At 40.7% G+C, this 25,279-nt stretch overlaps 1 protein-coding gene and 1 long non-coding RNA gene across 3 annotated transcripts; both read right to left on the bottom strand.

The window, feature by feature from the left end:
• Nucleotides 1-214: 214 nt before the first annotated feature.
• Nucleotides 215-22,585, bottom strand: LOC114920665 (uncharacterized). Of its 2 annotated transcripts, none has more exons than XR_010664724.1 (3): nucleotides 21,864-22,585; nucleotides 19,245-19,307; nucleotides 215-687 (listed from the first exon to the last, which is right to left on the bottom strand). It is a non-coding gene; the product is annotated as an uncharacterized lncRNA (long non-coding RNA). The 2 variants fall into 2 exon arrangements; XR_010664723.1 differs by lacking the exon at nucleotides 215-687 and adding an exon at nucleotides 4,566-6,784.
• Nucleotide 22,586: 1 nt separating this feature from the next.
• Nucleotides 22,587-25,248, bottom strand: hoxa1a (homeobox A1a). The gene is made up of 2 exons (XM_029278877.2): nucleotides 24,358-25,248; nucleotides 22,587-23,884 (listed from the first exon to the last, which is right to left on the bottom strand). The coding sequence occupies exons 1-2, from the start codon at nucleotides 24,962-24,964 to the stop codon at nucleotides 23,502-23,504; spliced, it is 990 nt and encodes a 329-aa protein (XP_029134710.1). The 5' UTR covers nucleotides 24,965-25,248; the 3' UTR covers nucleotides 22,587-23,501.
• Between the last annotated feature and the right edge of the window lie 31 nt (nucleotides 25,249-25,279).

Raw genomic sequence — 25,279 nt, 5'->3', positions numbered from 1 at the left:
CAAGATGTCTCACTCATCACTTGCCTTCTCCTGTGTGTTTCCTTTAGCAGAGAAGTCTCTTCCATGGTCCACCACTAGGAGTGCTGCAGCTTTGCACAAAACCAGCAATCCCAAATCGTCCACAGCTGCTGCTGCTGCTGCCTGGCACTGAGCCAGTGTGCAGCAGAAGAAGGGGAGCTGACACCCAGTAAATGCAGACATGCAGACACCTTCTAAATCACTAACAGTGGCTTTTTTTATTAAGAAAATATATGTTCCACATGTTACTGGATGAATAGGAAACATATATTATGTTGGACACAGATTATAGAGACAAGCTGTACTGAAAACCAAAAAATCTTCAAAAGTAAAAAAGTGCTTGTCTTAATCCTAAATTGAATCTTTAGTGTCTTAGAAGGAGAAAATAAAAAAAGAATGAACTCTCAGTTACAACACCAACACCAAGCACTACCTAAGCATTTATCCATTTAGTTGTGCAAAATCTTCTTAGACTGCTGCCAATGTGAGGAAGGAATTTTCTACCTTTTCAACAAAAAAGTGGAACAAAGAAAAAACAAAAGGAACATTCCATGTCCTGCAGCAGCTCCTCGGTCCTGTTTGTCCAGATCAGTCTCAAAGTCTGTAAGGGTCGTGACCCTCTTAGGTACACTCAGACCCGCCATACCACTGAGAAGTCAACCTGCAGGTCTGCAGAGAGAGAGAGAGAGAGAGAGAGAGAGAGAGCCAGTCAAAATGAGAGAGAGAGAGAGAGAGGGAGAGATTAAATGAGAATTACAATTTTTAACTCAGCAAAACGTAGATTACGGTTATAGCCATGAGAATAGTCTTACAGTCCATGGTGTTTATTCCTGCCTGATCCGAGTATCATAAGTATACTTCATCCATAATGATGATATGCATGTTAACAATCATAGAGTGTTTGTACCCTGAGGTTAATAATTGTGTTGGTTAAGCAATCCGCTCGATAGGTCACCATGACACTACACACCAAGTACTCTGCAAATACTGAATATGCTGACAAGATAAGATAAGATTCACTTTATTGTCCCAGTTGAAAATTTGCCTTGGACTTGGACATTACTGAAAAAAGGCAGACAGCGCAACAAAAAAAAACAACAACTGTGAAACAATTTACTTGCAGCTTAACCCTTATCGAAATAGAGTGGTTATATGTACAGAGGTTGTTCTTTGTTTTATGAATTGCACAGCCCTTTGAAGAAACTAACAGACTTGAGAAGATGTCAAATTCTTAAACTTGGGAGGGGAAGTTTTTTTCCTTCCCAAGTTTTTTTCCTTTTTTTAAAGGATGAAAATGATTGTGGATTGTTCAACATATTATTTTACCCATGGCACTCCCTTATAAAAACATGTTGCCTACACTGAACACAGTACAACTCAACCACAAGCATTCCTGTCTGAGATCTTAGGGCCAGCCTCGAATTGAGATGAGGAGCAGGTTATAGATGTTTGGTAATCATCCCAAACTGACAAATCTGTTTAAACGAACATGGATTAAATGATGTATTAAGGTTATTAAGTAACCCTAATCCTAAAATCAAGCAAAAATCTATGATATTATTTCCACTTGGTTTCAGTTAAGGCAACTGAATTTTTGATTGTGCTCAGTTTCCCTGTGCTATGTGAGTTTGCTACTGACATCAAGGGTGAGTCTAATATCACAGTCAACACTATTGGAGTCTTTACAACCTGTCTGGAAGATCAAGTTTCCTGCTCTCTCAGATTTCAATGTCGCTCTGCTCAAAGATCTCAGTTATTGCTTTTAAAGCATAACCATTAAAAATGTCTGCCAATGAATGTCTGTCACTTAATTTCTGCATGTGCTTATGTACCTCTATATTCATGTGCTGACAATCACTTTAGGGAACAGTGCCCCCCTCCTTGTCCTGTCTCTGCCTGTGGTCCTGCCACTGATGTTGAGCGTGTGACCTTTTCTCTCAGCTAATCCACACCAAAAAGCCCTAATTACTGCTGCCGCTCCACCAACCTCCCCTGGCCCAATAATCAATACAGCCGATTGGCCGGCGGATCACCCCGTCAGACACCAGCGCTTTACATGTGACTCAGTGTACGTGTGTGTGTGTGTCTAAGAAGGATGTGGTGATAGTGTTTTCATGGTAAGATTAGCAAGAAACCAGCAACAAACGATAAGAAAAGAGATAAAAGAAACACTGCACAAGCAACACTGACAGTATGACAGTGACAAAGTTTACACGTCAGTGCACACACACTTGTACACACACAAATTCCTCCCTCCAAGCTGAATGTTGTGACACCAGTTGACCTTATTGAGCTGCTGTTCTGTAAGAGTCCCTGATTAGAATATCTTCCCTTTAACCTTTCGCAGAGTGACGCGCCTCTCGAAAGCAAAGAAATAAGCCATCGGTTAATGCAGAGAGGGAAATGTATTCTGTCGTTTTTTCATTATGCTGTGGCATTTCACTCAACGTCCTGATAATGCCGCTTTTCAACAATAATACTCCGCTTTCAATTTTTTTTTTGGGGGGGGGGGGGGGGTCATGCAGGTGTGTGCTTCTGGAGATATATGATGAGCTGACAGTGTAAAATGTACGCTCCCCAGAGCGCTCATGCTTTTATCACGACACTTTCTCACCTGTAGGTGTGTATGTGCTGCATCTGTGTGTGTGTGTGTGTGTGTGTGTGTGTGTGTGCAAAATAACACCTGAGGACATTTCAGGACCAACAAAAGGGTCAGAAACAATGTTATCTCACAGAAAAAGGAAGTTTAATTTTAGGCTGCAGCTTTGTGAACAGTGTCATATCTGTGAAAAAGAAGCAGGTGATCTCTCTTTACCTCCTTCCTTTCTTCCTTTTTCTTTCTCCTTCTGTCACTCCCGCTGACAGTCTTTGATTGCATTAGACAAGTTAATGAAAAGCAACACAGAAGTGCAGCCTGCACCTGCCACAGTGGATGTCTGTGTGTGCATACTTGCCAGTGCCTATGTCTGGCTGTCCCATGTCCTGGGGCGTGCCAGCCAGTCAACACAAGGAGGAGACGTTAATAGAGTGATGAGAAGCTTCTCCATACCTTCAGGCTGAGGTTTCGATGCGGAGATGAGAAATGTTTGTGAATTAAAACGACTGTTTCTACGCTAGCAGTAAGAAAGCTGAGGGGAAGGAATAACGCTGTTTTTTGAGACCCCATTATCACGAGCCAGGGTTAAAAAAAAAAAAGATATTGCATATCTTAATGCACTTAAATGAGACTTGCTGAATTACATATAATCTATATGCAGTGTCCTAGATTTTGCATAGCACTCCATCAAACATGTAAAGTTATGAGCTTTGAATTTAGCTGCAGGTATTGTGCAAGTCATTAGCTTAATCAATTCAGCAAATTTCATTCAGAAAGACTGCCTCAAAGTCATTTTACAAAACTTCAGCCCGAATAATAAGTCCATGTTTTTCTTTTATGTCAGTTTGTGAATGTTATTGTGGCTGACAAGTGCAAACACTTTACATTGGCCCATATAATGTCCATTAGAAGAACCAGCTGCAAATTTCAATACGATTAGAACTGAAAAACACAAGCAAAAGTCCAAAACAAATACTAATTGCAAATGAAAACATGTTGTAGAATAAGAAGAAGAGTGAAAATAAATGCTCTTAATGTAAAGAAACTTACAGCCAATAGAATTAAAAAATACTAAATATAAAACTAACTTTACAAACTGAGAACCGTATATCTATTTTGTTGGATTTGGGGTCCACTGTAAGGTGACTGTGTTATTAAGAAGTATTATGCCATTACTCATCCCTTAAGAAAAGCCTTGTTAATTCTGAACAAACAATAGGCCTCATTACTATCTCAATAACGAATAGCTACATTTTGTCAGTCCATCACCAGAGGTTGATGACATCTTTAATGTGACCTGCAGTCAGCTGTGGTTAATCTATCAGCTCATGCTGGCAACCAGGTCAGACAGAGTCAATAAGATATGACTATCCACTGTTGGGACATTGCCTATTATCTTTTAAGGTAAGTTGACATGCAAACATAGTTTCTCTGATGTGTGGTTTCATTATTGCTCTTACAGTGTGCTGTAATTAGGGAACAGCCATCAAAGGGTGACATAGGCAGCTCATTCCCTCCCAATGTGATGCTAGGTAACAAGTCTGTAATGCTATCCACCCCTAATAAAAGGTGTATTATATGGATTTAATGGACGCATGTGATGATAGAAATGAGTATCCTGTATTTGCTAAAGCTGCCATAATTAAAAATGTTATTGTCCCATGGCGCTTCATGACCATAGTAAGTCTTTACAGGTAAACAGAATCAATTGAAGCGACATAACAATTGTGTGCAAGATACTATTTGCCATCTTTCAAAGCAAATAGTCCAAGTAACATAACCTTGGGATATTAAGGATCAGTTTAGGTTGCAACTTACTTGAAAGTAACATTTCTGCACAGCATGAAGGCTCCTTAGCTTTACAACATTTTAGACGGTCAACATGACACAGGTTTAAATTTAGTCCTGTGTCACAAAACATTCAGAAGAAGGCATGGAAGACTAAAGAGTATTAACAATAAACAGAAAAATATGTTTTTATTTCGTATCACTTCTTTGCATCAAGTCAAAATCTTTGCCTAATGGTTTCCTGTGTGCAGAATGAGCTCACTGGTTAAGGTGTTTTCTTAACCAGCAGGCATGACAGAACCTGACCTAATAATAAGATTTAATGTGTAAGAAGTTGAATATTCCTTCAAATTCAGATAGTCATAATGTCTCTTTAAGATCGGCAGCAAAGTATAGACCACAATCTGTGTTCATATATATGCAGTATGTGAATATTTATTTCTCTATGCGAGTGTGAAAGTAAGCCATGTGACTGAGAAAATGATGGTGGACTGAAGACGTGCAGCCCCGCAGAGAGCTGCCCCTGTAGGCCCAGCCTGCTGAGTGAAACCCTGTTCTAATGTTTAGCTTAAGGGGTGAAAAAGAAGGTGAGTGGGGGGGAAAGGAAGGAGAGAAGGATGAGTGGATGACAGTTTGGGGTTCTGTGGGTAGACAGAAAGTGAAGAGAGTGAAGAGGGAAGCGGTTGAAGAAAGGGAGAGATGGGTCAAGGAGGAGTGACAGGGAGAGAGAGGGAAGGAAGGATGAAAGGTCCAACTGGGACGGAGCGCAGGAGAGGTCCCGCTTGGTCCCGTCAGTCAGTCGTCTCTCTCTGACACCTGAACCTCCGCTGACTGGGTCGTGACTGCCTCTCTGGCACAGGAGATATCACTAGGGGGGGCTGACCTTTGACCTCTCACCTCCGCACAGCCTTCGCCCTGCCTTCTCAACCACCCGCATATTTGAATCCCTGCTTTATTTTCTTTTCAGCACTTTCTACTGCTCCCCTTCACCAGCAGTCATGCTACTCTAGTGGTCAGAGCGGGTTCAACTCTTCACTTTCTTTTTAAATAGTTAAGTTCTGATTTTTAAGAGTTTTGAAAAAAATAAAAATAGTTGTTTCAGATTTTGCCTACACTAATTTTCTTATGAGCTAAGTCAACGCCATGTTGAGGAACACTTTATAAATCAAGAAGCAACCTGGGGCTGAAATAGATGAAGCCATTGAGCAAGTACCAAAACACTGCAGTTCCTCAATTGGGGTAGCCTCTAGAAGCCAGTCAAATTGTCAAACATGCTTTGTTGAAGTGCTGGCGTCTCTGAAAAGAATGCAGTAGCCAGTATGTCCTCCTTCTAAATTTCGGTTCCAGTCCTGAATGATCTGGATTTGTTTTAACCAGAGAAGATAGACCCAGACAAGGCTGTTTTATGGAGCCCTTTGGTTTGCCAGATATGAGACCAGTTATCATGGCAAACATTCAGGTGTCACAGCGATGGAAGCATGCAAGCGAACTGGTTCAGATATATCTGATTATACCTGGCCTAAAAAGCCTTTGAATTTTTTTAATGAGCTTCACAACCAGAAACGTGGTAGATCTAGGATAAATATTGGAGATGCTTTTGAACAATGGAGAGAGGTTGGAACGCATATAGGTTTCAAGACCAATGCAGAGCTGGCTAAACACTGAAGCTTCATGTGTCGGCAAAATAGCAACATGCTTGAGCATTGACTCGATGGAGGAGGGGGCGAGGGAGACAGCTCTCTCCAATGTTTTGAATTTGGACTGCAGTACCAATTTTAAATGCTACGTGTCAGAGTTACATATTGCTTCTTTAAAATGCTCTACATCAGAATCAGACGGTTTTGGTAAATGGCAAATGTTCTATAACTTATCCTATATTATGCCATAAAGTTGTTAAATTATCGGGCGAGGGGGAGCTGCTTTAAATCAAAGGTGAATATTGCAAGCTGTGTGCTTGACATCAACACAGCTAATTCAAGCACGGAATTTAAATATGATGTCTTCCTATGTAGATATTTGTACCTAAAAAGTCTATTTTCTATTTTTTGATGTGAGGTAAATTAGCAGCACACGTCCTGCGATGTGACTATTGCACATGTACACACATCTTCACAATTGCGATGTTAAAATGACTCATTGTTCAGCCCTAACTCAGGAAACTTCAGTTGGCACCAAAGCGCAAAAAGATCTTTCTTCAGTACTACATTTATAAGGATTCCTAAAATACGTCACTTTGGGGCACCGGTGGCCATGCACATAGAACAGAGAATGTAGTCCTCGAAGCAGGCGGCTCAGGTTCAAATCCGACGAGTTGCACCTTCCCAGCATGTCATTCCCAACTCTCTCTGTCCCTGATTTCCAACTCTATCCATGGTCCTGTCTCTGCAAAAAAAAAAAGCATACATTTTTTTTTTTTTAAATACACCACCTACAAAAAATTTTGTACACGTGGTAAAGATGCACACATCCCAGAGTAAGGAATATACCAACTCCGTCTAATTTTGAGCGAGGAAAAACCCTGAGACATTGTCACTAAAAAGTAAATATGCATTTTTTGGAATCAAGGCGACATTGAACATATTATATAACACCACATTTTAAACACTTATCTGAATAACACGGCATCTGCTGGTTTAGGGCAACAAACACAAACATGCACACACAAATATCCCTGGGGAGTGTGGTCTAATCCCGGGTTTACATTGTTAGGACAACAGGGATAATCCTACTAACAGGGTGTTTATCTAGGAACTGCAACTGCTGAATCCCCAACACACACAGTATTGACCCGTAGAGGAAAATAGCAAGGTGGAAAGAAAGCAAAGAATGAGAGTAAGACAGGAGAACCAAGAAAAAGGTGAGTAAGCAAATGAGAAAAATAGTGGCAAATTAGAAGAATTTACAGAAAAAGATTGCACTGGAAGAAGCACACAGAGACTGAGGTAAGGGTGTTAGAAGAGGAAAGAATAAGGTCTTTGCTGTCATGTATGCAGATGAGTGCGATCACATCAATGCAGGAGTGGACTCAGCGAGTCCCTTAGGACCACACGCACCAGCCAGAACACACACACAGAATGGCAGACCAAAAAACATATAAGCCTACATTAGAGATCAAAATCACGGACGCATAAACAGTGCACACATGTCAATACAATAATCTAATTAAGTGTCAAGGTAGAGACTTTCTTTGGTCAAACATGTGAACTTAATGCGCATATTTGAAGTAATAGATCTACTTTACAATGAAATCGTGTTGGGTTATTTCTTTTTCATTGCATTGTCTTTAGAGTTGAGTGTTTTTTTCTGGCTGTTTGCCGCAGACGTGTGATAAGTAGGACACCTTTTCCTGGATTTATCCTTTTTTTAGTCCAGGTTGTTGCTGAGAAGGCCCCAGCCACTCAAAACCCAGAACAGAGTGTGTAGCTCAAGTAATTAATAGACAGGTGGATGGACCTTTTCATTCCTAACCAACAGCCAAGAATACCATGTGCAATCACACCAGCACTTTAAAGTTACAGGCTGGAGGGCAAATGTGCAATTTACATCAGTACCTCATTATCATGTGCAATACTCTAGCACTTTTGCACTTTAATATTCTGGTACTTAGACCTGTAGCAGCACTTTAACTGAAGGTCACTTTATTCTGGTTTATTTTGAACAACATCGCACAGCCAACTGCTTCTGTCAACTAATAAAGGTTTATGCTGTCCTTCGGTCATTACTTGTTGTGTGGTTTTTGCTTGTCATTTTGGTGACACAGTTTGTAATACTGTGAACCACCAACCTGCCAAGGCATAGATGGAAATGAGATGGTGGGTGGCGGGGTCTCCTAAGGCTAGACCTGACGTTATAAATGTTTACGTTCATTAATGTCCACTGTCCCTATTTAATATAACGCATAAATAAAATAAATAAAAATGCGCCCATGTAAATCCTTCAGTGTGTCCATTGCTTTCAGGTCTTTCGTTTTCATTTTCTTTTGATGGGACTGACATTATGTTGATGACACTCTTGTTTATCTGTTTGATGAAGCAGCAACCTCCGGTGTTGGAACCTCCGGAGCCCCCTGCCGTAACAGATGGGTGACGTCAATCAGGCTTTTTAAAATTAATATTCCAGTATTTAAGATAAGATAAACTTTATTGATAAGGTAAGGCAAGGTACATTTGTGACTTATTAGAAGATACAGGATCTTGACCTGCACATATGAATACTGTATTTTTGGGAGAAAACCCCAGATCTTTTGCAATAAGCACAATACATATGGTACTTTTAACATGTCAGTCACAAGATGAAAAAAAGACACATTTAATTGCAGTATGGGAAGCACAAGAATGCTAAAGGCAGGAATTGTCGTTGCCAGGTAGACTATTTAGAACCAAAATGGAGAAGCTTGGAACAGATAGAATAGTAACTCAGTAAATTCTTTGTCTTTTAGACTTTGAATTTGGTTTTTAATGGGTTTTTTGATAATGGCCAAACACATCTCAAGAGGCCTGCTTAGCTGGTTTTTGTTTTTTCCACTACAAACCTTTTCACATTGTTAGCCTGCACATAGGAGCTAAAAGAAATTCAAGACTGACTATGAACAGGAACAAAGAGGGAAAACAACGGGATTATGGGGGATTGTATTAATATAAGTGACATCCAACAACTCATGAAAGCGATATGGCTCTTTAATGATATGCACAAATGAAACCATACACATCTTCCCCCAAAGACACACTGCATCACACACATTCATGAATATACACAAAGCATCCATACTTTTCCCTACAGGTTTGGAACTTCAGTGGCTAACTGCCACACCAGTATCTAACGCTGCCTGTTGGAATATTGCGCTGGCTGGCGTTAACTGGGAGGTAAGGCGGGCTGGGGGGATATCGGCAGAACAGCAGCAAGTTTTAGCATGCATGTCAGGGCCTGGGGACGCTCCCTGAGCCAAATGCCAGTCTATAGATCGCAGAGGGGACTAAAGATCACATCATCGTCCAGCAGGACACGGGTGACACCGGACAGCGGACGTGGGAGAGAGGGAGGGCCGAATGATCCCTGCCAGGACGAGCTGTTATAGACAGATGCTGTCATTACAGACCAAACATGCACCCGTACAAGTGCACGGACGCACACACACACAGAGTAACACACACACGTACGCGAGTGGTGACGACGACATTATAGACAAGCGCTGTCATTAGAGGAGTCTCAGCGGAGCTCAAATGATAACGAGCAAAGGGGGAGTAAGGGGAGGGGTTGTTGACAAGGGTGACTGTCCGGCTGTCTGCAGGTAAGCGTGTGGCGTTGGAGAGGTCAGCTTGCTTTAACACACACACACACACACACACACTTAGAACACGCACAAAGTACCTTCACACAATGGACACAGACTACACATTCAAACGAACATGTCTACTAAACTGTTCATTCCCATCAGCTGCATAATGTCAAAGGACTATTTTTACTTTCTGGGGAGTTTCAGTGAAATCTCCAGAATAGATTAGATAATGTTTAAGCCTTATTCTTCATTTTCTGTGAATTCTGTTGCTTTCATTTTAAAGAAAAGAATGAAAATGGCCCTCAGGGATGAGAAACTTTTCTAAGGAAAAGGGGAAATAAATTGTTGAGATTCCACACATTCTGACACTCCTCTGATACAATATCAAGAAAGACTGGCGAGGCTGCTGTAGGCCTACTGTATTTTTATTGTCCTGGGTGCATCTTGTTAAATGTTACATAATTAAAAAGGACACATACAAGACAATGAACACCAAGTACAAATAAGTTTGACCATCCAAGCTGTAGTTTGATTCAGTTTGAATAGCATGACACATGGAATCGGATCTTTGGAAATCAGATTGTGGCCACCTTACTACATTGTCTTACATAAGTTAGCCAACAGGTCAGATCTTTTGCAATCTCAAACCCATAAGTTATTACGTAATAACCATCCAAAGTAGACTTACCATGAGCTTCTTGAGTGGTAAATGATTGTATATGGTCTTGTAGAAAACACAAGTTTGTATGATATCAGCCTCATTTTAAGAAAAACACAGTTTATTTGTAATATCAGGATAAAGATATGATGCCAAACATTTTATTGTCCCCTTGGGGAAATTAGTCTTGGACTCACACTACCCACGATCATAGAGTATCACAGCAATGTCTCTGATAGGGGAAGCTCGCGATCACCATGAAAATGTTTCCCCTCCCCCGGCGCCATATGCGAACTGATACTTCTGCTAGCAGGCTAGCTAGTTAGGTAGCTAACACGAATCGTACTAATAACCTTGTTATGCCTGGTTAATTAAGTTTATATATTCACACAACACAAACTACAAGATGGAGAAGAAAACACATTTTAAAATGTTTGTTGAATGGAGGTCAGATCATTTCTGGTGTTCAGGGTATCTAAATGCTGATTGACATTTAAAAAGTAAACAAAAAAGTTAGATCGGAGCAATAAATTTGAATAGAGCATTAAGGCTTGAAGTGTGATATTGTCAAAGTTGCAGGGGGAAATGATAGCCATTTAGTTCCAGTCATTAAGATCTTGCAGCATTTCATAAAACCCTATATTTATAAACCTAATATTTTATTTAACCAAAACCAGAACCCTTTTTTCCTCAATATAACCAAGTAAAACTCAATTTATCCACCTAAAGTACTTGGAAAAGACCATGGTTTTGGCTAAAACAATATGTGAGCATTCGTTCTTAATTTTGTGTGATGTGAATATTATTTTTGGGTTACCCACAAAGTTCAGTCTGTGCACGCAGTGTTTCTTCTGCTTCACGGGTTGGCTCCGTCTGACGGCCCTGCCACACCAAGTCAGTTTCCGGAGCATGAGTGCAGCCTTGACACACCGACACGGGTTCACAAGATCACAGGAGAACTACAAGTTCATGCGGTAATAAAGAGAACAATGCACAAATAACATGTTGCTTTGTCTTTCCATTTGTTCATTTGGTGTCTGTTTTAACGTAATGTTGATAAAGTGATGGAACATAGTTGGAGTGGATGGAGTTAATTGTGTTTTATTCTTAAATTGACCGGATTCTCTGTGTATTTCCTTGTCTGACTTCCTGGTTCCTGGTTCATCTATTCTGTTCACCTTCATGCATGCTTGCAGCGTCAAAATGCACATTTTCAGGGGCAAGGCGCTGCTGGTCCGCTCTGGAGATGGACTGCAGCACGTGCCGTAAACACAATCATTTACTAGAGTGAGAGCGAAAGGCACCATATTGCTCGGCGCTGACGGACAATGTGGAAATTGCAGGTTAAGGTTAGAGAGCAGCAAAAAGACCCTGAAGTCTGTCAAGGCACATGATGCATGCCACCACCAATGTGGTTTTGCTGACTGACAAGAAACTCCATGCTTTGAAATCCATGATGACTGTCTGTAAAGAAAGACAAGCTTTTCTGTAAAAACAATCTAGAAAATAAGTTTGTAACATTTTCAGGAACCGCTGTGACACTGGGTTCAAACATACTGTGCTTTGATCAGTTTCATTGCTACTTAACACAGACTCTTAAGCCCTCAAGCTTTCCCCTGAGGGACAAAGTCAGCTCCAGTGATGACAGTTTATAGAAGTTCCTACCTAAGTGGGTTTCTACCGTTTTTTTGTGCTTCTCTCATCAGATTCACGCCTCCAAAAATAAAGTCTAACTTTCTCTTAAATAACATACAAAAACTTTTTTAGTAAAGAATTAATGACTTGAAACATAGTTAAACTTGTCCCCCAAGGTGTCATTACTGTTAATGTTATGTCACATTATTTGCACTCTGGCATATTTGACTGAACAGCTGGAGGAGGAAAAACAGGAGAGAAGAAAGACAGCAATCTAATCATTTATAGTGCTTTCAATTGTACAAAATCCCTGAAGTTTTCGAGATGAGCTGCATTTGTGAACACGGCCACATTTTTCACTCAGACCCAGCCCCAAAGTATTTTTTTCTTCAGATAGTCAGAATCTATTTTCACATAATGCACTACTGAAAATATCTAGATAATTTCAGGAGGACTGCTCCTGAAATTCTCCAGACCTGGCTGTTCACGTATGCACCTCACAGTGGGAGACTATCTATTTCAGAAAGGAGGGGTGGCGGGGTCTCCTAAGGCAAGACCTGATGTTATGAAAAAGGACACGGATGAAGCAGAGTCCATGTCGGGTAGAAGGGGGTTTTGAGGTTTATTACCTGCGATTGATCAGTGCACACCCATAGACATTATGCATGTGACCACTGAGACAGTATGTTCTTCTCGGCTCTTTAGTTGTCATTGTAATTCTGTCTAACACGAAGCATTGATTAATAGGCAGAGATTGTCATTATAGCGTGGTATAGCAAACTCTGTTGCTTCATCTGCCCACTTCCACGTCGCTCTTCTTATGTCATGTAATGCCTTACGGCCAAATTCCACCAGATGCGTGTTCAGTCTTGTGTTCAAAAGTCAAACTTTTTATTTGATTCAATGTTTGTGCTTCCACTGGCTCCGCTGTGTCTCAGCTCTGGCTCAACTCTGTCTCAACTCTGGCAGTCCGGAGCCCTCCGTAGCAGATACGCAAGGGTAGGGCTGGGCAGTTCATCGAAAATTAATCAAAACCAAGATTCAGAACCTGTAACCGACATACTATACTTGCCCATTTTGATTATTTTCAGGACAGAGTCACGTGACGACATGTCCAATCCGTGACGTAGAAGCAATGTCTGTTGTTTGGACACATTTTGTCTTTAGGGAAGACAAAAAGAAGCACCAAATGAAGTCAAATGTAAACACTGCGGAAAAACTGTTTGCAAGAAATGCAAGTTATTTGTTTTCTGGTTATTTATCCGGTTTATTTTCAGGATAAAACATTACGTTTTGACGGGTATTATCTTGTGCCGTCGCAAGTGAATCTGTAAAATTGTCTCTGGGCACCTGTGGGAGTTGACGGACGAGGGTGCACAGAGCCATAACGCAACGGCGCTGACTCTCCATGCACACGTATCTGCTGGAAATTCTGGGTTAGGATACCCCATGCCCCCCTCTGGTCCGACCAGAATAGTCTCTCTCTGTCTTATAATATTCAAAGGAATTAAACAAGCAAACTGAGATACACATGAATGAAAATTGCAACATTTACAGTAATTGGAAATAATTACACAAGGAAATATGTCAAAGCTGTGAAGCAAACTGGATTGATTATTGCAACATTTCTTAAGTTTATGGTGGACACTTTGCCTCTGTTTTTGAGCCATGTGTGTAGTGTGTTTAAGCCACTCTATTTTTTAAAATAAATTTTTCACGTAAAGCCCCTTTTACACAACGTCCTGATATTTTCCAGACATTTTCAGGACAATGATGTCCTGATTTTGGAAGGTCTTTGACCTACATTGTGAGCTGCACAGCAGGTGATTATCAGTGTCAGTGAGACATGAGCTCAAAACTGAGATGAGCAGCATAAAAAGCAGGCAACCGGCTATACGACATCCTCACAACACCAACTTTTAACATATGATTTTTAAAATGACCTTCTGTGTCCACACATTACATGAACATCTTACTTTATGGCAAATATGAAATAGTTTGCTTTAAGATGGGGTAAATTTATTTAGTTGTTTGCTTTTTCACATACAACCCTCCTTGACAATGTCAGAACATTTTCGGGACTGCAGTGCATGTGTGAAAGAGGCTAATGGTGAAAGTTTAAAACAAAAACAAAAGGTTTCAATAAATCCCAGTTTCATGATCAGTTGGTAGAACATAGTGACCCCTCGGTAAATAAAAGAAAAAAATTCTGCGTGTGAGCATTTGTGAGGGTCCATTTATTTTCTGTGCTTCTAGGACAGGGCAGGAAGTCAAATTCTATGTTCATCATAGCTTCACGATTCATAATTGAGGAAACATATCTAGGTAGACTTTCTCTTTCTCCACATCACAAAACATGAGCAATGTTTTCTGATGGCTACTGCTGCTCTCTCAGCGTTTTCTCTCCTACAGAGAGATAAGAAGTCTTTATCTGCTGTGTTTACACAGCCATAAACATACAGTATCTCACTGATTTCACTTAGAATCAATTTGTCTTGCTAAGCTCCCACTGTAGAGGGTGCAGCAGATGCAAATCTTGACTGCTCTTTTGCCTGAAGGGGACAGGCAAGCACATCAGTGAATAGTTTCATTCTGCTGCTCAGACTCCCACAGTGCGATGCGCTTCAGGGCTTGTACAAACGACAGGCTTAGAGTTACACGAAGCCTTACATCTGTCACTGAAACATCTCTGTCATTCTTTACAATAACAAGCTGTTGCTCTGACACTGAATATTTTAACGTCTGTGCTGGTTTTAATGTTGTGTTTGCACGTGTAATTTCTGGCCTAAAACTACTCGTAAAATGCAGTTAAGTAATTGGGTGCTGATAACTTGTGTCTGATGATGGATGCTCCTTAAATGGCCCAAAATTTGAAACATGTTTAGTGTGATTTGTGCTTTTTATATAAAAATGCTTTAACATGACCAAAGAGTTAAAGGAGAAAAAACAAGTCAAGTGCAAAAACTGTCTCTCATTTAACTGAAAAATTAAAAAAACATTTCTTGATGTGACTGATGTCATCGGCCATCAAAGAGTTTGAGCTCTCCTTTTTGTGTCAGTTAACGCACAAATTGCTCCCAAATCCCTCACAGATTGTGTTTCCAGTGGTCTCTTGTCACAGCACACGTGAGCACCATTGCTCTTCCTATGCTCAGGCCTGACAGGTGGTTTCCAGGTAGAAATCGGTGTCAGGTGAGCTCAAAAGGCCTGACAATCACTGCACGTCGCCCTGGGCAAGAGCGTACAAACTCTCCCCGACATGGAGACGTTTAATCTGAGGTGCTGAAACCTCCTCTCTGCCCTCCAGTTCTATGTGTGTTAGTGTGCGTGCCTGTGGGTTTGAAAGTTGCAACTGTGGTTCTATGCTGCTTTTTCATGATAGGTTAGCAATTGACTCCTTGAGGCTGTTTTAACACTTGCTGCTTCACCTGTCGAGTTGTTCATAAGACCAAACGCTCAAGTCCTTGAAGGCTTGGCTCAGGGTGAATTTATTGACAGGCACTCTGGAGAGGCTGTTGTTTATGTCGCTGGCTGTGCAGTTTGGGATTATGATTTAGCTTTGTGTGTTGATCTTCAATCTCTGGTTCAATAAGAGAATCAAAACAAGCATGCAGTAGTATAAGTTACAACAATGTTTAAAAGAAACACTGTGGTGACTTCCTTTTTTCTCATCTTGTTTTTTTAAGTACAAAAAAACAAAAATGTATGTCAGCCGATTATCGGTTGACAAATAAATCTGCATGTTACTTTTATTTGATTCATGTCACATACAGGCTGTGGCTCAGTCCGGTAGAGTCGTCGTCGGAAGGTCGAGTGTTCGATCCCCAGCAACATGTCCGGTGTGTCATTGGGCAAGACACTTAACCCCAAATTGCTGCCGCTGCTTCGGCGGCGGCGTATGAACGGGATTAATATGGTCTCACTACATAGCAACCACTGCCATCAGAGTGTAAATGGGTAAGTGTAAAAATGCTTTGAGTAGTCAGAACACTAGAAAAGCGCTATACAAACTCAAGTCCATTTACCATTTACTGTTGTTCTGCCAAGGTAGCATTACACTTCTGTGATGACTCTATCAACTCAGCTTTTGCTGTTGAGTTAACAGTATAAATAGTTTACAAAGATTTTAAAGATAGCTAGAAACAGTTTATTTGTAATTTGTCTAGTACCGTTGTGATGACAGAAGAATTGTTGATTTGGTTGTCCATAAGGTCTTGTAAGGTATTAAAGAAAACATGTAAATCTGTATGGACACTTGGAAATAAATCTGTACATGGTGATGGTGAAATGTTTTTCATGGTTTGGTTTGATGACAAAAAGATTGTCTTTAAGTTGGATTCTGCCTGGATGGAAAACTAACCTGCAGCTAGTTTTGTAAACAATAATAATAATATAGTTACACTGTTAATAAATGGGAATTATTTAATCTAATCAATTTTAAAAGTGTCCCAGATGCCAACATGTATAAATCAGGGTTGAACATGTTTTTTTTAAACAATTTCAGTGGTGAGTTGCAGTGTCTACAGAAACTCCTCGTTCCTTCTTTTCATCTGATTATTGTCCTCTCTGGTTCATGTCCTTTGAGAAGAGGTTTTTTCACAACTGTTTTTTGACTTCCAAAAGCAGACCAGACCAAGAGATAAAGCTTTTCAATATAGTGATTCTTAAGGCTGATCAAAGCTTTCAGTGAGTCTGAAGAACAAATAAATAGAATAAGAGATAATGTTCATTTTCATATATATAGTTTTCCTGTCAGAGTAACTTACATTATGCAATTTAAATGTAAAGAATTGACAGAGAGAATGGTGTGATTTTCTCTATTCAAAAGTGATCCTGATTTTACCCTATAACTTCTATAAACCACATCCAGGTTTTTTATGTCTGTTCTATTGTAATTTTATGTACAAAGGCATAACATTGCTAAAACAACTTCTTAGATTTAACTAAATCTGTGCGCTAAAGGCTAAACAAACTGTATAAATCAAACAATATTCCATTGTCAACATGTTAGAGTTGTTAATCTCACAAAACCACAAAGAGACTTCACCATGCAACCTGCAAGCAGCTGTTTACAAATCATAATACGAATGATAATAATAATAATGTCGTCAGAAAGTTTTTTTTCTTTCTTTCACTTTTTGCTGCCAAAACAAATGTTAACATTAACCAGATCAAAATCTTATGTCACCAGGCATACTGATTTTGTCCTCATTGACTGCCAAAGTAATCACAAATGAAGAGAGAGAGAAGGGATGTATAATTTTACTTCATTTTGTACTAATCAATGAAATCTCAGTTTACCTGATTTAATCCACCCCATGTTTTCAGCCATTCTGGTCTCCAAAGCTTTTTTTTTTTTTTTTCTTTTTTTTCAAAAAGATATGTTCAGATTGGTTATTCCTGTCTGTCGGCTGTTGTTTGGTCACTTTTTTTTCTTTTTTTACCATGTACAAAATAAATGTACATTTCTGAGATGTGTTTGTGTGTGTGTGTCTGAATGAAAGAGAGGGAAAGAGAAATAGACAAGAGAAAATGCATGGGCCGAACAGCCTGGCTGTCAGGTGTTGGTACTCACATTAGTCATGTAAAAAATAAAGGATTGTGGGACGCAACAATGGCCGACACAAAGAGCATCCAGGCTCCACTCAGTGTCACCCGATCTCCTGTGTGTGTGAGTGGGTAAATAAGTGTGTGTGTGTGTGTGTGTGTGTGTGTGTGTGTGTGTGTGTGCGTGTGTGTGTGGTGATGGGGCTTTCTTTAGGGGGTGCGGGCGCCTCATTGGCTGCCATGCTGGGGTCAGGCTGAGGTCAGGACATGTGTGATGGATGGAGCTCTGTCTCTACACTGCTGCCCTTCTCCCGGTCTTCTCTGCTCATGAGGGCCTCAAACCTGCTGAGGCGTCCTGGCTGTGCTCAACTCTGATCCACGCAGGAACAATTCTACACACAAAAGGAGCTTAAACAAACCTGCAGATGGCTATTTGAGGTGAGTTCTGCTTCTGCATGTACCGTCAAGCCTCTAAACTTCCAAATCCCTTCCTTTCTTTCTAAACACCACCAACAACTTCATCGCTTATGTGCACACACAACATCCACTAACCCCATGATGTCATCTCTCCTTCCCTTGTTCTCTTCCTCCATCAAACTGTCAATCCCTCTATTGGCTTCGGCCCTGTATCGGCTCACAGGGACGCAAATCTGTCGATGGAGGAATTCATTTTGGCTGCCAATCACAACAGGGCAGTAGTCAATGAGCGCAGACGTGCCAATACCTGGACTGCCCTGATGACTGACTTCTGTCTGTCTGCCTCTCGCTCTCTCCGAGCGTCAAGCTATTTTCCGTCTGCTTACCAACAGTCACCCTGCCTGTGGGATGATATTGTCTGTCTTTGCTCAACTTGTTTGGATTTTTTAGTTGATTGTTCAGACTTTGAGGGTTTTTATAACACAATTCTATAGCTGACCAAAAAAAAAAAAAAGAAGAAACAGATTTGTGTGTAAGAGTGAAATCCAATCCTTGCAGGTGTTACTGCAGAGGACACCAGGTCACACTGATCACATTAACATCACTTCACATTTCATTTACATATTATCCTTAAGATGGTTAAATGAGGCTAAACCTCGAAAGCTTGGTTCAATAAGGTTCGATTGCATCGCCCAAAGTGCATTTGGAGGTACAATACTTGTTTAATAAAGCCTTGTCAGGGGCTTACAACATTTTCTAATGTATTTTTTGTGTGTGATTACTTTCTTAACTTTATGGTTCATTATATTGTCTTATTGTATATTGTATAACACACACATACACACACACACACACACACACACACACACACACACACACACACACACACACACACACACACACACACACACACACACACACACACACACTAAAGTTAAATTAGAAAAATAAAGCAAGGTGATATTTCAAAGGCAGAGGCATCCCTTTCGCACTTGAAGGTGACTTTTTTTAAAGTAAGCCTTTTGCCTCACTGTTTCTCTTTTTATCTCTCTGCTGTCTTTGTGTATGTGTGTGTGTGTGTGTGTGTGTGTGTGTGTGTGTGTGTGTGTGTGTGTGTGTGTGTGTGTGTGTGTGTGTGTGTGTTCTCTTGCTCCTGTGCATGTAACTTGTATGACCTTCACACAAGTACCTGTATTTGCATTTGTTTATTAACAAATTATGTGCGTGTGTTACTTCACTTGACTGTGTGAAAGTGTGTGTGTGTGTGTGTGTGTGTGTGTGTGTTTCGAGGGGCGTGGATCAGTAAATACCTCTACAGCCTGAAGTTGGTGAGCTGTAAGTCTAGTTGTCATCTCTACAAGTCATCTTTGTATCTGTCAAAGAAGAGTGACACTTTCACAACTCTGCACCTTTGCTTTTAATTCAGTTTAAATAAATTCCTACATGAAATGATAATTTAGGATTTGTTTGTCACACAGTTAGTAAAAATTCATTTCAGCACCCTGTGGAGACTGTTACCTTCACAGCATGGATTAAGGTTGAGAAAAAAAAATCTATGTTGAGGAAGCGTCCCTTCTCCAAAACATATATAGAGGCTATGATAATTAAAAATTAGAAATGAGGATTTTTATTTGTTTTATTAAGTACTTAAAGAACAGCAAAAATACTAAAGCACAGAAGAAAAAACAAAAGAATGACGCTCATCAGGAAGGGAGAAACGTGCCTTCAAATATTTAATAATCCATTTTACTTTGAGTTCATGTATTGCTATTAAAAACAAATTTATTTCATGCATAAAAAGATAAGGAACATTTCAAAAATAAATTATAGTCAAACTTGAGAAACACAAATATGGATTTTTTTTTCTTGTGAAACACATTTCCTTTCTCACCGGTCGATATAAAAAAAACGTTAATTATCAATGGAGCTTGCTTTAGTATATAACTATGTAGGCTATATATTTATTTATTATTATTATTTCAATAAAACATGCTTGAACTTCAACCTTCATTGTTAAGGTTTTTTAAAAACGTTAATTTTTTTTTATCTGTCTGCATTTTCAGTATTTAAGACTGTTTTTTATTTAGGCGTTTTTCCTTTACTCCTTATTAGAAATGTTTTATTTTAGTCCGGGTAATAATATTAGAGTTACATGTGATTTTTTTTTACTTTTATGTCAGCAGCCTAACATTCTCCCTACGTTACAGTTTTAATCAATTTTATTTGGACTACATCTTTTTCACAGCTGTATTCCAATTAACTTGTGGCTTAATGTCTGGTTGGCACAAGGCGCGCGGTCAGGCCACATCAAGGACTCGCAAATGAATGAATGCACAATGTCTGTGTCATCTCCTTAAAGTCGAGCTTTAAACATATTTTCCTTCTTCACAAGGCCCTAATGGTTTTCATCAAACATCTGTCAGCGTCCATGTGTTTATCTGAGGGCTCTAATGGGAACCATCAGCCACGCCGAGGTTAAATATTCTGCCTGTCTGAACGTCCTGCTTTCACAAGGCTGAGGTCATTTTAAACTTTTAGCAACGAGCCTGTAGGTGTTTTGGTCAAACAGGCCGTCGTAGCTGGACTGTGACTGCGTTGTTGAGCTGCTTGTTTGCCAAGTGTGCTCTGTAAACTGTTGTTTAGGTGGGTGGTGCTGTGACAACAAACTCAAACTCTGACCGAGGACTGACCCCGGCCTTCCTTTTAAGGATCAGCTGCGTTTCTAATCCACACTGCGTGGCTCCTACAGCGCACAGAGGCCCGGAGACAATCCCAAAGAGTGGGCTCCGGGGGCACCCAAGGGTCCACGAACGGGTTACATTTATTTAATTCCTCCCATTTAGCCATAGGTTATAGATAGCTGTTTTAAATCGTTGATGAAATTAAGTTGTTGTCTTTAGTTTTCGTATAACTTCAATTTTCAACTTAATTGTATTGCGTGAACTCTATTAGGTTTAACATACAGGTAAAATATTAAATTGGAATTTAAATGTCAAGTGAGAAATGATTTACCAATGTGTTGTCGGTCCCAGCTGCATATGTGGATCGAGGGACACCAGAATGGCGATTTAGAGGAATCACGTAAACACTAGTGTTGTTTTTTTTTGGTTAGGACCTATTCCAAAGTTGCAGAGGTTCGTTAACAAAATCCAAATGTGTTTTTAAAAACTCAAATCACACAATAGGCGGTGAATTTTTGTCCTCAAAGCCCTTAATACAAATAAAATAGATATTTCAAGATCTTTCTTTGAAAGAACATGTGCAAAAGTGTTTTTTTGATTTATTTAATAACTTTAAAATTTAGGAATTTTTTATTATGTTTTCCTTTGTTTAAATTAATGTAAATGATACCTATTGTATTTACACTGTCTATTAGGCTATATGTGTTTCTTCTATGGCCTATCTGAACAGTCTAATAATGACGTAAATTATTATGTTTATTAAAAAACAGAATAATATGATATAGCCTACAGAAAATTATTACTTTTTCGTTGTTCCTGGAAAGAAACTTCCATACTCGTTTTGAATTTACAAAAATATGTATACATTCAAACGTATTTCTCCTGACCTTTTCATGAAAATCAGTGTTATTGAAACATCAAGGCTAAAACCAGCTTAGTTAGTCGTACAAATAGAGCTCATAAACATCCAAAAGATGATTTTCCGGAAATCAGAAAAGTTGATTTATCAACACATTCTGTCCTGACAACACAAACAGGCCCTTGAGCAACATGTCTGTGTCCATACTTCTGTATTTACACTGAAACAACTCCTCCAGCAACAAAATGAGGGCGTCTGTAGTCACCAAACTAACCTTGTCAAAAAAAATTACGATGTGCATTTAAATAAATAAAAAAAACACTTAATAAAATGCAAAGACGATCGTAAGTATGCGAGGAAATAAATTGGAGATTTACTGAACAACTTACTCTCTTCTTCCGTGTGTGCTGTTCAGCAGGTCTCCATAGCTCCGAAAGAGTCTTTTCCTGCAGGTAGATTCAAGGTAAAGGTGGACGTGGCTCATTAATCGCGGAGCTTTCGGCGGTTTTTTGCCCTTTTATGGTAAGATGGACTCGCGCTCTGCACTCCAGGAATTAAAACAACAAAAGAATCAGGAATTTACTTGTTTATGTTTAGAAATTGAAGAAAGAATCGAGGATACTTACTAAACTGTAGTAAAGTAAATATTATTCCAAATTGAATATAGGTTAACTTGTAAATGTAATATGATCAACTACATAACTTATCTTTAAAAAATAGATTTCACATCAGGGGTCGACGAAACCTTCGATAATAATTCTTTTCCAAAGTTGAATTGTGAAGCTGAGTATGTGACATGCAGTGCTGCAACTTTTCACTGTTCATTGTGTCGTCAGGTGTGGATGATGACACCTCCATGTGACCCGGGAGGGACTGAAGAGTTAACACTGACAGGGCCAGTGGGGCAACCATCCTTGTCGATAGCCTAACCTCGATGTTTTAATCAATAGAGTTTCTTTTTTTTGTCCCCTCAATAAGCCGAGAGCTCAATAAGGTTGTCATCACAAATGACGCTGACGTCCGCGCTCTCATCTCCTCCGTGGATAAACATGCCTTTATTATGTCAATAACTCTTCACCCCAGGGATGGGAGCGCGCGCGACACAGCATACATTGAGAGACTCTGCCGTGCGTAAAGGAGAGACGTGCAGCCCCTAAAACGATATGAAAATGGTCAATGGTTAAAATAAAGGTTGGGTGAGAAGATCTGGGCCATTGTCTCTCCAAAGACTTCCGCTCACCAAATGACAAAGAGGATTCATTTTTTTTTTTTAGAGGGAAACGCACTTTAATACACATGATTGACCCGTAAACGTCTCTCTGGACTAAACATAGTGCTCCACTAGATTATACAGACAACACACAAAGGTATGGAACAGACATGGCCATGACCGGCTCCTCAACTGATAAAACTCAGCGCCCTGCAAATAATACATGAAAGCATTACGCGTCATGCAATCTCACACAACTGGGCATTCAGACAGACGCACATACACACACTCGCCCTATACACAACGGTTAAAGTGATTAAGGGTGTAAAATAAGAATGTACTCTATAAGGATATATACACGAGGTCATCTCTTTGATTGTGGAATGCCTAATTAGGGACATCCAGTGCAATAAGCCAGGCCGGGGCCATGACAAACAACTTTGGCACATTTGAGGTATTTGTTTAGGTGTGCAGACTTCTGACTTTGAAGCAACAATGATCGGAAACAGGTCTGATAAAGTACACATAGTCGTGATGTAACGCATATTCAACGTAGGTTTCAAATAAAAAAAATACACACATGACCTACATTTGGTGGACAGCAAAAAAAAGCGTTTTGTGAACATAGTACACAATATATAACAAATCTTTCACTCAAAAGTGGTCCACATTGCTGTCCAAAAATCCTAAATACTCCATTAACCCATCCTAAAGGTCCACAAATGCTCTCCATCCACCATGACTTTGGCTTTGGTACACTGGTTATGAGCTTTGATATAGACAGGCCGCCTGTGGCCCAAAGAGGTAACAAGGCAGTTTAGCTGGAGGAGTAAGGATCAGCGCCTGTCGAGGAGACAGTGGAGGATGTAGGAGACGGAGTAGAGGGTGCTGAGATTGACTTCTCTGACTCTGCATCGTCCATTTTATCTTGAACCCTCTCTCCCGGGTCTGAGGGTGCAGCTTTGGCCGGCATCAGCCCTTCTTTCTCCCTCTTCTTCTGCTTCATTCTACGGTTCTGGAACCAGATTTTGACTTGAGTCTCATTCAGCTGAAGCGCGGCCGCGATCTCAACTCGCCGGGCTCGTGTCAGGTACTTGTTGAAGTGGAACTCTTTTTCCAACTCCGTCAGCTGCTTCGTGGTGAAGTTGGTCCTGACCGTGTTGGGCTGACCCCCATAGCCGTACTCCCCGGACCTGCCTCCTGACAATGATACAGATCACAGTGAGCTCGCAGAAGATAGTCACCCTGCATGTCTTCTATAATCACAGCAAACAAGAGCTAAAAGTGCTGGTGCCATGGAACAACCTATTCGCTGCAAGAAGCAACTTTTACGCAGCTAAAAAGCAACTTTTACTAACAATAGAGCAACTTTTACAAGAAATATGAACCCCTTTTACTCGACAGGGAATTTTAAACATTCTGGATTCATTTTTCATATAGGCCTTGCCAAAGTAACACTAAAACACAACACGTTCTATTGTGTATAAGGCGCAAGCCATAAGCAGGAAAGAAAATATCAAATCCAGAATTTAAACAACTTTATGTTGAATATACTGCAATGTGTACACATCTGCCATTATGTCAATCAAATCTTAAGAGTTTGGATACGTTTACAGCTGGTGTGGTTTAAAAACAAAACTATGCCATTGTCAAAGACACCACTTGGGACCCACCTGTCTTTGGTGGGTTCCTCTTGACTTTCATCCAGTCGAAGGTCTGTGCAGAAGATGCTCCTTCAGACAGAGGTGAGCAACATGTATCCAGGTGAGCCGCGTGCAGAGGTGACAGCGAGTTCGAGCACCCAGGAAAAGGGGTTGCTTGCTCGTGCCCGCCGCCATATGCGGCGTGGGCATACTGCAGCTGACCCAGGGGTGCTGCACTGTAACCTTGGCGATGCTGAGAGACCATGGAGGAGGAAAGGTTACCAGAGTACATCAGTGGGCCGCACTGGGGGAAACCTGCTGCGGAGTCTACTTCCTGGTTGAGCGCGTAATGGTTATACGTAGTGCAGAAACTTTGAGGTGCATAGCTGGAGCTGCAGGCCGGATGGGCCCCATAAGCGAGACCCAGAGAGCTCGCGGTAGTCTGGTATGACCCGGGCTGGTGAGGGATTATGTCAGGGGAAGCCCTGCTCGCCATGAAACGCTCATCCGCGCCGCAATTGTTGACACTCACCGCGCACGACTGGAAAGTTGTAATCCCGTGGTCTGAGTGGAAAGCCCTGACAGAGCAGGAGCCACCTTCACCGCTCATCACTGAGTAGTCTAAGAAGCTGCTCATTGTAGCATCGTTCTACCGGGACCGAGGGACCATCCGCTGAACAGACACCCTCTGATCTCTCTTTCTCTTTCTCTCTCTCTCTCTCCCACTCTTACCCTGAGTGACCGTGCCAACCTTTACCTATACTCAGTTCTGATTAGAAGAAGGAGGGGGGCGAAAGGGCCGATATCAATGAACGGGTGCTGTCACGTGGGCCCCGGGTCAGCCAGTGAGGCACTTGTCCTTATCCCCTCAGCCGGTGACAGATTGGTGTTTGAGTGGCTATTTAAATTCCAGGCGCTCGTCGATCAAGGTGACGCGCGTCGCCACTAATGT

The sequence above is a fragment of the Labrus bergylta genome, chromosome 19, assembly GCF_963930695.1.
Source record: "Labrus bergylta chromosome 19, fLabBer1.1, whole genome shotgun sequence".
Taxonomy (NCBI): Eukaryota; Metazoa; Chordata; class Actinopteri; order Labriformes; family Labridae; genus Labrus; species Labrus bergylta.
Note: the sequence above shows the minus strand (reverse complement) of the source record. Positions and strands in the feature narration are given on the sequence as shown.

What these genes read in the sequence shown, in the direction of transcription:
- hoxa1a (XM_029278877.2), bottom strand. Translation starts at nt 24,964, where the DNA reads ATGAGCAGCTTCTTAGACTACTCAGTGATGAGCGGTGAAGGTGGCTCC. An exon ending in GAGGAACCCACCAAAGACAG is followed by an intron (nt 23,885 to 24,357) that starts GTGGGTCCCAAG and finishes TATCATTGTCAG; the next exon opens with GAGGCAGGTCCGGGGAGTAC.